General features: G+C 45.5%; 1 protein-coding gene across 2 annotated transcripts in view; it reads right to left on the reverse strand.

Moving 5' to 3' along the window:
* The window catches only part of stard8 (StAR related lipid transfer domain containing 8), a 21,302-nt gene that overhangs the window by 6,077 nt on the left and 225 nt on the right, over window positions 1-15,000 (reverse strand). The window contains exons 2-8 of one of the 2 annotated variants that reach the window (XM_062988466.1): window positions 12,583-12,616; window positions 4,636-4,707; window positions 3,834-3,915; window positions 3,481-3,544; window positions 2,171-3,357; window positions 1,067-1,240; window positions 818-977 (exon numbers count right to left, since the gene is read on the reverse strand). In XM_062988466.1, coding sequence (XP_062844536.1) covers window positions 818-977; window positions 1,067-1,240; window positions 2,171-3,357; window positions 3,481-3,544; window positions 3,834-3,915; window positions 4,636-4,707; window positions 12,583-12,616 — 1,773 coding nt within the window. Of the gene's footprint in view, window positions 1-817; window positions 978-1,066; window positions 1,241-2,170; window positions 3,358-3,480; window positions 3,545-3,833; window positions 3,916-4,635; window positions 4,708-11,544; window positions 11,855-12,582; window positions 12,617-15,000 lie in introns of those variants that run through there. The other variant, XM_062988465.1, reaches the window with a different exon arrangement.

Raw genomic sequence — 15,000 nt, forward strand, 5'->3', positions numbered from 1 at the left:
ACGAGGGGTTTGAGACTTGTGTTGATTGATGTGCCGATTCACTTTAGTGATTCGATTCTTTTGAACTGCTATTAAAAGTGAACTGATTCGATCAATTGATTCACCACTCAGGGAGTCGTTTAGAAACATTTATCAAATAAACCATTATAATTATTAAATAAATCATTATAGTTATTAAATAAATCAACATCATTATTAAATAAATCATTATAGTTATTAAATAAATCAACATAATTATTAAATAAATCATTATAGTTATTAAATAAATCAACATAATTATTAAATAAATCATTATAGTTATTAAATAAATCAACATAATTATTAAATAAATCATTATAATTAATAGTAATTATTTATTAATAACTCTAGTAATTCCACAGTGTTGAATTCTCAGTACGGTTTATTGATTATTGATTATCAGTCGGATGTTGTTTCATTATTGGACATCAGTGCAGCGGTAACTCAGCGGTACCGGATTGTAATCGGAAGGGTGCCGGCTCAAGCCCCACTACTACCAAGTTGCCACTATTGGACTCTTGAGCAAGGCAAGCTTTACACCACTACATGAATAAAATAGATGCATTTTCTTGTTGTACACTTTTTCTACCAATTTGGTCATTTCCGGTTCCCTATTGTAACTCCTTTGCAGGTACCAGTGCATCATTTGTGCACTGGTCAAAGAGAGCGGCAGACCAGCATTTACTTTCACTTCTTTACACCACAGAGAGTCGCTCTACGTCCTCGAGCAGACAGCAGGAGGCGCTGTCGGAGCTGCAGTGAGTGGGTACGTTTAAAATCCTCTCTGGCGTGTCCGTACCTTCTCGAGACACTGACTCCGCAGGTACCTCATGGCCTGCTGGATGCTCTGGGGCAGCGGCTGACCGCTCCGCTGGACGTTAACGATGGGTGGAACCCCGAACACTCGCTTATCCCTGTAATCTGGAACTTTGGAACGCTTCATGAACTTCGGCACCGCCCTGAGAAATCAGAACACGGAGATCAGAGACGCGCGCGGCCGGGCTCGTCCAATCAGCGTACAGCTCTGTGTGTGTGTGTGTGTGTGTACCAGTTCCAGCCGTGCTTCCCAGTATCAGAGTGCTTCTCCAGTATGGCGGTGAGTCTCAGTAAGCTGTATTTCTGCAGCAGGTTCAGCTGCGCCGCCGACTGTCGGTTGATTTCCTGCGACGCCGAGGACACGCTGGGGCGATGGGAGTTCTGAAAACTGTGCCAGCGCAACTTCCTGTGGTACAAAAACAGAAAGTGTGAAAGTGTGAAGCGAACTGGCCAAGCAAACGAGTGAAGAGACAGAAACTGCTTCTATATTTACGTTTTAATGGTTTTAACACCTGATAGAACTGTACCGTCACAAACTGTCTGTTGTGCTTTTTATTCATCTAGATTTAATTCCGAGGCGGATTGACACGCCCAGTCGCTCCCATTAGGATTACGCTGCCAGATTTTACGTCAGGTCGCTGAGGAATAAATTATTTAGGTTTGCAGCGACTTTAGGAACTCTTTATGGATCTTATTTGGGGGACAAAGTGTAACAGAATGGAAAAACGCTCACTACATCACTTAGAGGTTGCCAGATTGAACACAAATAGTGTGTGAAATGAGCGTTAAACAAAAACAAACAATATTTTTCACTTCTGAGAACCGTTCGGATCACGTTAGGTAAATTTTCTGTCGTGGATTTGTGATGGTTGGCTGTACAGACGGGTCTCATGTCTCCTGTAGCCCATGACAACAAAATCCATGTTGCGATGTCATCAAACTCATCTTCCTTGAGTCCTGTCATACAATATGGCCGCCTTCAATGTCGTCATGTGGGCGCCTTATTAAACACCCAAAGTAACGGAACCTGCGGGACTTAATGTGGTTCTTTAGCTGTTGTTAGTTCTGCCCGTCGCATACGCTCGCTCGGTGATGATCATCTTCCTCTGTGAGATTTTCACATCCTCAGTATTACTGTAACCGTCCTCGACCTCTTTAATACGAACTACAGTGGAAACAGGCATGGAATCCTCCGAAAACAGCTCGTCATACCAACATTTCAGTGCTTTTATAAACCAGTCGCTCTAGAAAGACGTTTCCCCATAAACTCTTTTAAAGCTGATGAATAATCAATGGTAGAAAATGACTAAAATAAAAGGTCCCAGTTGTTTCTCACCTGCTGGGTCGGGTCAGAGACGCTCCCATTCCCGAATCCCTCCTCTCCCTCATCTCACCCTCGCCGTCTCCGTCGTTGAGAGAATTCCCGGCGCTCTCGTAATCCGAGCGCTCCTCGTCCTGGAGGGCGGCGGCGGCGGCGGCGGCGCTCGACTCGGTGGCGGATTCGTTCTCCCGGAGCTGCCGGTCGAGGGAGTACGACCACTGGTCGATGTCGTCGCGCAGGCCGTGGATGTGCTGCAGGATGGCGTCCAGATGTTCGAACGCGTCCTTCGAGGTCTTCACGGAGGCGTCCGGAGTCCGGGAATCCGGCGGGCTCGCGAAGGCGTCGGGGACGTTGTCGTAAACCGAGCTTAACGAATCGGTCGAGTTGCGCCTCTTGGGCAGAACGAAATCCTGCGATTCGCTGAGGCAGCTGCTGGCGCCGTCCAATGAGAATTCGCCGTCCTCTCCCGACCAGCCAATCTGCTCGCTGGGTTGAGATGAAGGGGCGGGGCAAAGACTCTCAATGGAAAGCGACTTTGGGAAAGTTCCGGGTTTGTGATCCGAGGGGAGGTGTACGACCCGATCTTCCTTTCCGGTAGAGCTTCTCTGATTGGTCCGTCTCTCCCAGGCCAGCTGATAGTCCTCGAGATAGAGACACGCCCTCTGAGGCTTGAACAGAGCCGCTGATTTGCTGGGGTCCGTACGACATATCGTTTGCGACCTCCAAGCGGTATCTGCCGTCGACGCGGTGCGTCCTTTTGTCGTCCTTAAGTCTGCGCGCAAACCCGCCTTCCGGACACGCCCTTCCGTAGAAACGCCCCTAGCGACCGCCTCCTTCTCGCGAGTCTTCTGGCGCAGAGACTCCTTCCTGCGTAGAAAGACTCTGGAAGCGCGTTTGGTCTTTTCCCGAACCGAGTGAGACGACGACGAGTCCTCGTCACCCTCCGTGACCTCGCGGGAGGTGCCAGCGTCCGGAGAGATGGTCTCCCGGGTCACGTCCAGGCTCAGGCTGCTGAGGCTGAGGTCAGAGGTCAGCGAGGTGACGTCACTCAGGACGCTGTCGCTGCTCGCCGAGGGACGCAGGTTGGCGACGCCGTCGTCCGGGGAAGCGCTGGACTGGAGGCGGGACCAGGTTCTACTGGAGCGCTGGAAAGCCCAGCGAGAGCTCAGGGCACAGGCGTCGTCCTCCTCCGAATCCTCGCTCTGCACACACACACACACACACACACACACACACACACACACACGCACACACGCACACACGTTAAACTGACTCAATTACACTGACTCAGTTGAACTGAACTGACTCAATCAGATGCCACCAACCTGTTTGCAGCGGAAATGAACCTCCAGACTCATAGCGGCACATTTGTTCAGGGTCATCAATCTCCTAAACACAAACACACACACACACACACACACACACACACACACAATCTGAGTCATTTCCAATTCCCTATTACAGTTTCTTAGACGCTCGACACCGACCCGCCCCTCTCTGACACGTGTGCAGTCGCCGATGGATTCTCAGCCGTATCACTGTTGCAGCGGCATCTATGAGGACAAACCCAAGCCCACCTTCGCTCCCTCAGGCGCGGCCAACTTTCAGGGGCTGTGGGTTCGAAATAATCGACATTATTATGTACATTCAACTTCCGAGATTCTGAGGTTGTTCGTACCTGCAAAGCGCTCGCACCGAGTCATGATCCAAAAACTCGTGGTCCCTCCTGACCGAGGAGATATCGATGGGAAAGAGCGAGGCTGCAACAGTGAAAGGGAATAATTAGTCAAAGAAAATCAAACCAAAAACATGTCCCACACACACACACGAGCCATTACAGTCGTACTGAGCACACTGAGCATGCTCAGAATCTAACCAGAGACTCTACACACACACACACACACCTATTGATTTGCTGTGAATACGACGGCCACCTGACTATTTCAGATCCTCACATCAGTGTGTGTGTGTGTGTGTGTGTGTGTGTGTGTGCGTGCGTCGACTCGACCCCGCTTCCCGCTTTTGTTTCGACCTCCTTCCCCTTCAGCACCACAGTTCAGGCGCCGACCCGATCGAACCACACGAGCGGCACTTCCTCTCCGAACGCTCTCCCAACAGAGTTCGGAATAGGACGTCGCCGTCTCTGTGGTAACACGCCTCCAGGAGGCGGGGCTACGACAAACTTCTGAGGTCGGATTCATCTGAAGCTGGCGGAGGAGACACGCAGACTAGCACACGCCTCCTGAAGCTGTGGTGGATTCATACACAGAACCGCAGCCGGGACAGAGCTCTGTGCTGCTCAGTCCAGACAGCAGGGGTCGCTGTTACCCCCACCCACCACAAATCAGTCTTGCACTGGCGGCTCTGATCCCTCAGCGTGGAGGTGAAAGGTTATTAAAGGGCAGCGTGGATCTGACAGGCTACATGCGAGTGTGTGTGATCGGTTAATGACCTGATTAATTAATGATGTCACCGATTACCTTCATAGAGCTGCACGTATTGAGGGAAGCCCGCCGCTCTCAGCCAATCACACGCCTCCTTGGCCTCCGCCTCTGCACCACACACACACACACACACACACACACACAGAAAGAGAGAACGCTTAATTCAGAATAAATAAACGCACCACAATCGAGACCGCGTTCATTTCTTCTACTGAGTTTAATCTCTCAGATCATCAGGAGCTCTGAGATGAACAGGAACTCGTCAGGTGATCACGCCTACGGTGAAAACCAATCACAGAAAAGCAGAATTCTGCAGAACCGCTCATCAGAGGAGCTTAGACACATCCCGACATCAGACGTTTGGAAACGGGAACTTACCTTTCACCTGTGTGCTCCAGCTTTTATGTTTAAAGTGCTGTTTTAGCTCCCAGGAACTGTTCCTGCGCTTTCATCTCTCACCCGTCACCCGCCGTACGCTTTCATCTACACTCCAATCAAACCCCGACTTCTCTTCTCCTGAAACTGATCATCTTTTCGGCTTCATTACTTTTATTCTGTACCCTCGTGCACACTGAGACTGAAGCGGACACAACTTAGGACGTGGCAGGTTTTTCAAAGCAAGATCTGTTTGTGGTTTAGAACCACAGCGGTACCACAGTTCCTCATAATTACACTCTAAACTAGAACTCAAGGGCGCTCAGGTGGCACAGCGGTCTAGTACACACACCCACTATCGCTGAGACCCAGGTTCGAATCTCAGAGGTGCTATCAGCCAGCCGGACATCTAGACAGACATGATAGCCTGTCCAGGGTGTTCCAGACCAGGACAAATCGGTTCATGAAAATAAAACAAAATGAATATTGAAAACATCTAAATGATTCCTCACTGATTCCTGATTCATTCAATCGACTCAAGTGATACTTTGACTGCATCAGTTATTCCTTTCATGTCCAAATGACTCTTTAATAATTCTGAACCAGTTCTTTGCTTTATATCCTGTACTGATTCGTTCCGATCTAAATGACTCGTTAATGATTCTGAACCGATTCTTTGCTTTATAACGTGTACTGGTTCGTTCCGATCTAAATGACTCCTTAATGATGCTGAACCGATTCTTTGCTTTATATCCAGTACTAATTCGTTTCGATTAAAATGACTCTTTAATTATTCTGAACCAATTCTTTGCCTTATAACCTGTTTGATTCGTTCAAAACTAAATGACTCTGAGTCACGAACTCGTGTAGCGAAGCTTTTTCTATCGTTCTGTAACACGCTCTCTGTATGTGTGATGAATAAATCTCATCGTTCCTTCTGCTCCTGTTCTCATCGTTATTTCTACTTTCCATCCAGAGGATCATGGTCATACATGACGTACACATTCAGGGAGACATGAACAAGTCAGAGAGGTACCATCGTAGACCGTTCGCTAGGACAGGGTTCTTATCTCCAGTCCTGAAGGTCCTACAGAGCTTTCCATGCCCCCCAGCAGGGCTGTAGGACTTCAGGACTGGAGTCAGGAGATCCTGCACCAGGAAATCTTCATTCTGTTTTAAAACAGAAGGAATAATAAAATAATAACGTGAACCACACGCGTGTGTTTAAACTCACCGTAACCGCGCTGCCGCCTCCGCAGCAGAGAACCATCCCGGTCCCGGCGGCGGCGGCGTACCGAGCACGTCTCCATACCTCTAATCCACTAACAATCCAAACATCTCAGAGAAAATCCACCAGAACTCTCTGTCTGATCCACCGAGGGTCCATCACAGCCCGAAACCGAGCAGATCCAGAGCAGAAGCATCCGCAGAACCTCACTGACCGCTTATGACATGTAATAAAGGCTCTATAACGCTCCTGTGCAGCTAGAGCAGGCTGGGTGTTGCTAGCAGGATGTGGCAGCAGAACAGGAGAAGTTTCCTCACACTGAAGTAAAGGGGAGGGGAATTTTGGAGGGTGGGGGGGTCAATCTCACACTTCCTGCCCCATTTGGCCCCTTGGACTAAAATGCCCCGCTTTACAATGAACATTCTACAGGAAACACACACACACACACACACACACACACAGTGAGGTCAGTGTGTGTGAGACGTGTGAGACGGTCACCTACAGAGCCAATCACCAAAATCACTAAAACTAAAAACTATGAAGATTTTTCTTTGTTTCATAAGTTTACAGACACCAGAAATCTGAGCGTCCCAGGATGAACAACTTCTGCAACGTCGCCACAAAAACAAAAAATTTAAAACAAGTAAAAAATAAATAAATAACTAAACAAACTCCGCCCACCAACTGGAGCTCTTTCTTATGAGTCTTGCTTCGTTGGGGGTTCATAGAAAAACTGCTGGATCAAAAATATCTGGACAGCAGTGAAAACGACGATTCATTTGTTGGTGCAGGAGGTTCTAACTCTTCGTTACTGGTTATGACTGAGGCTGGTGACTTCTCTGTGCCCACATAAACAGGTCTAGCTCCCCTCAGACTAAGTCACAAGCACAATAATGGGACGGTCCCATTGTTAATTCCTCATGATTCATTTGGGACAAATAAGTGATTCTGCGACAAATGATTTCAACCACTAGATGATTCTTTCCTTCTCTAATTGATTCTTGACTTACTTGAATTATTCTTTGGTAATAATTTTATTTGAGGAATACTAACTGCCCCACACAGTCTTTAAACATCCTTTAAAGATCTTTTGTCTATTAACTGATTCACTTCCAAATCTTAAAAACGCCTAAATGATTCCTTACTGAATCCTGACTCATTTAATCGACTCAGTCGATACTTTGACTGCATAAGTTATTCTGTTAACATCCAAATGACTCTTGAATGATTCTGAACCGATTCTTTGCTTTCTAATCTGTGCTGATTCGTTCACATCTAAATGACTCTGAGTCATTTGGTGGTGCAGGAGGTTTTAACTCTCCATGACTGGTTATGACTGAGGTTGGTGACTTCTCTGTGCCCATATAAACAGGTCAGCTCTGCTCAGACTAAGCCAGAAGCACAACAATGGGGCGGTACCATTGTTAATCACTCATCAAACCACAATGCCCCCCCCCCCCCCCCCCCGTCAACAATCATAAAAATAAAACTCCATTATTTATTGATATTAACCAGCTTCTGCAGCTTATACATCCAGGGGCCACCAGGGGGCGCTTTGTTGCAGTGGCTCACGGCCCAATGTTAAAGGTTAAACCCTCTGACCTTAGGACTGCTGTACAGATCTTAGAAAGCGGACCACAACTGAGGAACATCAGGGTACAAGCACATGCCCGTAAACCCGTAAATGTGTTCACGATCAAGCAAGCTTCACGGCTCTTTCAGCACGCCCACAGAGGCCGCGGCTCCATAACACACATGTGGTCATTTACCAAGAATTACAGTGAACTTCTACTGCTCTGATTGGCCCAGAGTTCTGGCTGCCTTTAGTCACTTCCCATTCCCTGGCCAAGCCAGGAGGGGCATTGTGGGTAATCCCAGAGGGACGGGGCGAGCGAGGGAAGAGGAAAGGAGGGGAGCGGACGAGAGGGAGCACTCAGGAAACCGCAGATCAGATGGACAAGTGCAGGGGCGTGGCCTTTCTGTACGCATCACTTCCTCCAGAGGACAGGCCATCCAGACGCCTATCAGATCGGCGAAGGGGAATTAACACACACACACACACACACACACACACACACACACACACACACACACACACACACACACACACACACCTTTATCTCCATGTGTGTGTGAGTGTATACAATCAGTTCTGTCAGAAGCCTGGTGTGATTTATGCTTGTTCAGAAACAGAAACTTTATTATGAGAGATTATAAAAGACTGAAGCAACTAACAGAGTTCCAAAATGACTCCTGTCATCCAGATAGCTTCTTCTCATCCAACCCTGCAGTCAAAATCCTTCTCCAGCCATCCTGAGGTCCACAAGATCTTTCTCATGCCACCCTGATCTACAAGATCTTTCTTCATCCATCCTGAGGTCTACAAGATCTTTCTTCATCCATCCTGAGGTCTACAAGATCTTTCTTCATCCATCCTGAGGTCTACAAGATCTTTCTTCATCCATCCTGAGGTCTACAAGATCTTTCTCATGCCACCCTGATCTACAAGATCTTTCTTCATCCATCCTGAGGTCCACAAGATCTTTCTCATGCCACCCTGATCTACAAGATCTTTCTTCATCCATCCTGAGGTCTACAAGATCTTTCTTCATCCATCCTGAGGTCTACAAGATCTTTCTCATGCCACCCTGATCTATAAGATCTTTCTGAGGTCTACAAGATCTTTCTGAGGTCTACAAGATCTTTCTGAGGTCTACAAGATCTTTCTCCTGCCATCCTGACACCTACAAGATCTTTTTATTCTTCAGGTTCTTCAGACAAGAAGGTGAAACGAACAACACACGTACCGTTACGGAACGTTATTTTCAAGCCAGAACATCAGTGGATGCTCTTTCGAGTGAGTGGACAGGAATCCCCACACACACACTCCCAAATCTTCCTGAGTGATTGAAGGCTGCTGCTAACACACAGTCGGCCAAATCCCGGTTAATGCACTTGGTCTCGGAATGGAATGTCCAGCAAGTCCATACTCAGGTGTCCACATACTTTTGGAACAACGGTGATGCTGAAGTGAAACCAGACGTGAGTAGAGAGAGCGTACAGATCTGTTTAATGTTCACTGTACGGCGTGAGGAGGAAGTTCTGCATGTGGTTCACACCAGCAGGAACCCAGCATGAAGAAGTGAACAGATACACACACCGAAAATACATTCATTATCTTAAATTAGCAACTAAAACACTAAATACTGCTCCAGTAACTGACCAGAGAGAGGGACGCTGGGGGTGTGTGTGTGTGGGGGGGGGGGGGGGGGGGTGGGGGGGGGGGTGGGCAGTCTTTGGACGCTTCGTTTCACCATCTAGCAGAAAGTGTCACCGTTTTGCTGACATCATGCTACGTTTAACACGCGAACGCACGCCGACCTCCGTCCTACAGTTGGTCGCTGAATCACTCGCTCACGTGCAGCACAGAAAAGCAAAACTGTTTAGAGAGAGGATGAAATAAAAGTACCTGGAGATAAAGCAGGTAACACAGCAGGTAACACAGCCTCACAACTCTACATGTGTAACATCATATTCCAAACTCATGAGCAGTAATACAAAATTAACCCCCCCCCCCCCCATGGCTCTTCTCTAAACACTTTTTGGAGTATGTCTGTGGGAATTTGAAACTGAAAGGTTGAAAGGCTTGCTCAGGGGTCCAGCTGTGGCAATCTAACAGTGGTGGAGTTTGAACAACAGACCATCGACCTTCAGAATACTGGTCCAGTACCATAACCACCCAGTTACAAACTGTCCTCACCTCAATCACATTATCGAATTAACAATCAAAGCTGCTGAATGTCGATTAGGGTTCTGAGAATTTATGAAAGATCCACAATAAAATGATAAATGAATAAAAATTGTGATTCTTTCCCTTTTCTTCTGTATAAAGCATGTGTTCCAATCATTCAGTCCCAGAGACAGAACTGCTGCATCACTATCATCACTCGTATTATTATATTATAATTACAGTTATTATTTTTCATTTTCAGCATTTAGGAGACACCTTCATCCAAAGTGTCTTACAGTACTGTGACAGTATGTTGTCTAAGCAATTTAGGGTTAAGGGCCTTCCTCAAGGGCCCAACAGTTTAACAATGGCAACCTGACACCTGGGTTTGAACCAGCAACCTTCTACTTACTAGTCCAGTACCTTACCTGTTGTAGTTTTCTTATTCTTATATAGTTTGTAGTTTTTACATTTACATTTACATTTTCAGCATTTAGCAGACGCTCTTATCCAGAGCGACTTACAGAAGTGCTTCCATAGTGAACATTTCATTCCTTAAGTTTAGATAGACAACAGTCGAAGAGCACAACTCTGCTAAAACCTGTTAGAACCAAAGTGCCTTTTTTTTTTTTTTTTTTTTAATGGAAAAGATTGGAATAAAATGTTAGTAAATAAGTACAAATCAGCTTAAGTGTTTAGTAAAAAGGTGATGAAGGTTTTTAATCGTTTTTTAAAGACAGCAAGAGACTCAGATGTTCGGACAGACAGAGGAAGTTCGTTCCACAATTTGGGTGCTAGAACAGAGAAGAGCCTTGATGCTCGTCTTCCTTTAGTCCTGGATGGAGGCTCAAGTCGAGCAAGACTAGAGGCTCGGAGGTTGCGTGGTACAGAGCGGGGTTTGATTAGACCCCGAAGGTAGCTTGGGGCTGGTCCATTTTTGGCTTTGTAGGCGAGCGTCAGTGTTTTAAACTGAATGCGTGCAGCTACAGGAAGCCAGTGAAGAGAACGTAGCAGTGGGGTGATGTGGCAGCAGTGGGGTGATGTGGCAGTGTTTGGGCTGGTTAAAGACCAGACGGGCAGCTGCATTTTGAATGAGCTGTAAGGGTTTAATAGTGGACATGGGAGCTCCAGCCAGGAGGGAGTTGCAGTAGTCCAACCCTAACCCTAGTTTTTCTTATTATTATTATGACAATTGCGTTATTATAGTTATTACATTTACTCTATATTACTATATTATTATTATTATTACTTTTTACTATGAATAGTATCTATTTATTAATTTATCATTGTTGCTGCTGTTCAGAGTATTATTACAGTTATTGTTTATCATCATTATCAGTATTATATTACTGCTGTTTTTATATTTATTAATTTTATAACTGTTGCTATTTTAACATTATTATTATTATTATACAGAAATGTACATCAGTACTGTAATTAAATAAAGATTCTATATCATAGATCTATATGATTAAAAACGTTATTCTGCTGCCTGGGAATAAAAACCGCTGCTCGTTTTGCGCATGCGCACGATGACCACAGCCTTCATGCCTGGTATGAATTAATGAGCGCTTATTAACAGAAATCAGAAGCGGACGTGTTTGAGACCCACCTGAGATCTGGGTGGTTTTGCTCTTCCACCCGAGAGCATTGAGAGCTTTGTGAGTGGATCTTCTGAAGTGTAAGCGTATAGAAGCTCTCCTGCGCCGCGGTTCCTCCGCCGCCTCCATCATTCTGATCAACCTTCCGCTTCTGGGTTCTGCTGCATACAGCGCATGCGCGTCTCAGCGCTCACAAACTCCACTTTCTCCTCAGATAAAAGTCCATGGTCCTGAAGTTCTGCAGCTTTAGTGAAATCGTGGAAGTTCCAGGAACTTTTTCACCACTGGCTTCATTTAAACCCCCCAGAATTAACCCGGCGCTTCCTGACACGCGCGCTCTAGTCCACCCAGCCCGCCGCTGAGCATCATGGGAGTTGCAGTTCACACATGTGGGCTGATGTAGGACTACACAACCACGTTAGAGGAACATGAGAGGAACACTGAGGGGAACTGACTGACTGGAGCACATTATCGGGATACATTTGAGTTCATTTGAGTTTATAGTGGAGTTTTGTTTTGAAAAGGGTTAGTTTATTCACATAAAGAATAAAAACTAAAAGAACATATAAGAAACATAAAATGATTTTAAAATAAAGATAAAAATAGCGTACCGAGGCTAAAGTGCAGTAATAATAGAGTTGCATGGCCTTATTACTAACACCTAATTACTGATTATGATCGGCTTCTCTGTGCCCATATAAATAGGGCTAGTTTGACTGCACCCTTTGAAAATACCTGGAACAGTGGCCTAATTTTGACATCATCCTCAAACTATCACTTTCTACTGAGAGGACATTTAGATGTAAATTAAAATCCACAAAAAAAAAAAAAAAGGTCCGTCATAACCGAAGCCAGCGAATAAGAGAAATTCTTAGAGGAGAACGTAACATCATCTGTCCATGAGATGAAGCTGAGACAAAACTGAATGTCTGACTAAATAACTGAACCATCGCACTACTATAATCGAGACCCCTGGTTATACATCACTGACCCCTGGGGGCCCTGAGGTGCGAATTATGAGGTTTAGTAGCTATTATAATCAATCTTACCTGGGCGACTGGACCGACAGGAACCAACAAGATTCTGTAACGACAAAAAAGATCAAATTATTAACACGTGTGCTGCTTCTTCTGCCCTTCTAACATCTGTTACGACCTTAAATTTTACACCATACGGCCAAAAGTATGAGGACACCTGACAATGAGCTTGCTGGACATCCAGTTTCAAAATCATAAACACCTTCCCACACTTCCTTTGTGGCTTTAACAGTGTTCACTCTTTTGGAAAAGCTTTCACATGATTTTGGAGTGTGTCTGTTGGAACATGTGCTCATTAAGCCAAAAGAGAAAATGTGTGATGTCTCTCTGTACTGTGAACCAGTTATCTTTTAATCAACCCTAACCAGGGTGCTAGTCCTTCTCAACAGCATGATGCTACCACCACCATATTTTACAATATACAACAGTTAGAATTTAACCCAAAAAAATTCCATTTAAGTCTGAGTGACACTTTATTATTAACACTTTATAACTACACAAGGTGACAGTTTGGGTTTTCCACCAGACCTTGGCTATGATGTCACTGTTCCACGTACTTTGTACTTATAGACAGTTAATAATAAATACTGATGATCTTGAGATCTGATGTTGCTTTAAAACAGCTCCAGGTGACAATATTTATATAAAGATATTTAAAGATTATTAGTTTTGGTTTGTTTTACTTGTGCTAGCAATAGCTGCTACACATTTAGCACCAAAACCCCCAAAATCTGTCTGTGAGGGTGGAAAGAGCAGCTAAATCTGTAAACAATCCCATAATAGTCCCATAATTTCATGCTTCTGTGTTTCCGTTACTCGTTCTCCCTCGGAGCTGCTGCAGTGGAAAAATCCCCCGGTATAAATATAACCGAGGAATGCTGTGATGTCATCGAGGATCCCGGGGAGCTGATTGGTGGAGACACAGGAAACTCAAAGACTGGGGCAACTTTTAAAAATAAAGGGTCGTCGTGGTGATCGGGTGGTGAGCATGCTCAGTACAGAGCAACATTTAAACTGCCTCACACACACACACACACACACACACACACCCTCGAGTGTGCCAAACATACGCCTGTACACACACGTTTCACGCCAAACTAAAGCCGTGATCACAAGTGAACTCGTGAACATTTATGTGAACACTATTTCCGTCGTCACGCGTGTTAAGCACATAAAAAAACGTATCGTCACGCTAACGTGGCACAGCAATCGAATGTGCTAACCCACCACCACAGACAGGGCAGACTGGCAGTGTGGAGAACCAGGTCAGATCTGCTTTCTCCTCATCACTGCTGCAACAGCGACTCCTACTGTCTGGTTCAGGCAGTGCAACTCTCAAGTCTGTCTACTGAACTGCCACTCACTGGATGTTTTTTGCACCATTCTGAGAATCAAGATCAGATTGTTTTTCATTCTAATGTCTGATGTGAACATAAACTCAAGCTCTGTATGATTTTCAACAGCACACACTCACACACACACACACACACTCACACACACACACACACACACACAGCTCAGCTCAGCTTGGAAAAATAACGGTTGCATGCCTCGCCTTGCTCCGTTCCCTTATCTATCTGGTATGTGTGTGTGTGTTATGCAAAAGTCTGTGCACCCCTAGCCAAATTCCATATTTGTTGTAGACTGTGTTTCACATATAGGGTAACAAAAAAACCTTTTAATTCTGGTCAGGGTTGCGGTGAGTCCAGTTTCCCGGAATCACAGGGCATGGTAACGCGCATTAGACACAGACACCAGTTTATCTGAGGTGGCCCGGCTATCCCCTCCTCAGATATCAGACATAACCAATCATGACTATACGTGGATGCCCGACCGGCCGATAGCAGCTCTGGGGATTCGAACCCCGAATCCTAGCAGTAGTGGGCTAGTAAAATCTACTGCTGATCCAGATTTTATTATGTTTTGGTACTTTTTCCAGAAAATCCACCGCTGGCTGGTGTAAAGAAGCGCCCGGAGTTTTTACTCGTGTTGGAGGGACGGGTGTGAAATCTGTTTTGTTTCCTTTCTCACCATCGAACATCTACTCATGTGCTGGGTCTCTGGTGGAAGCGCTGGACCACTTTATTCAGAAACATTCCGATATAACTCAGGGGACCAAGCTTAGCTAAATCTGCCCTGGTAACGAATGAAAACCCACACACACGCGTACACACCAAAAATATTTATGATTATTCAATTCACACTGGACGCTACAATTATATTAAATACACTATATGGCCAAAAGTATCTGGACACCTGACTATGAGCTTGCTGGATGTCGCTTTTCAAAAATAAACCGTATTAAAACAGAGCAACATCTATGTGATCTTTTCATCTAAGACAACACCACAGGACTTTCTAGTATGTCTGTGTATGGGAATTTGTGCCTATTCCGTCAAAACATGACAGCATTTGTATTGTCCAACAATA

The sequence above is a fragment of the Trichomycterus rosablanca genome, chromosome 26 (genome assembly GCF_030014385.1).
Source record: "Trichomycterus rosablanca isolate fTriRos1 chromosome 26, fTriRos1.hap1, whole genome shotgun sequence".
Classification (NCBI taxonomy): Eukaryota; Metazoa; Chordata; class Actinopteri; order Siluriformes; family Trichomycteridae; genus Trichomycterus; species Trichomycterus rosablanca.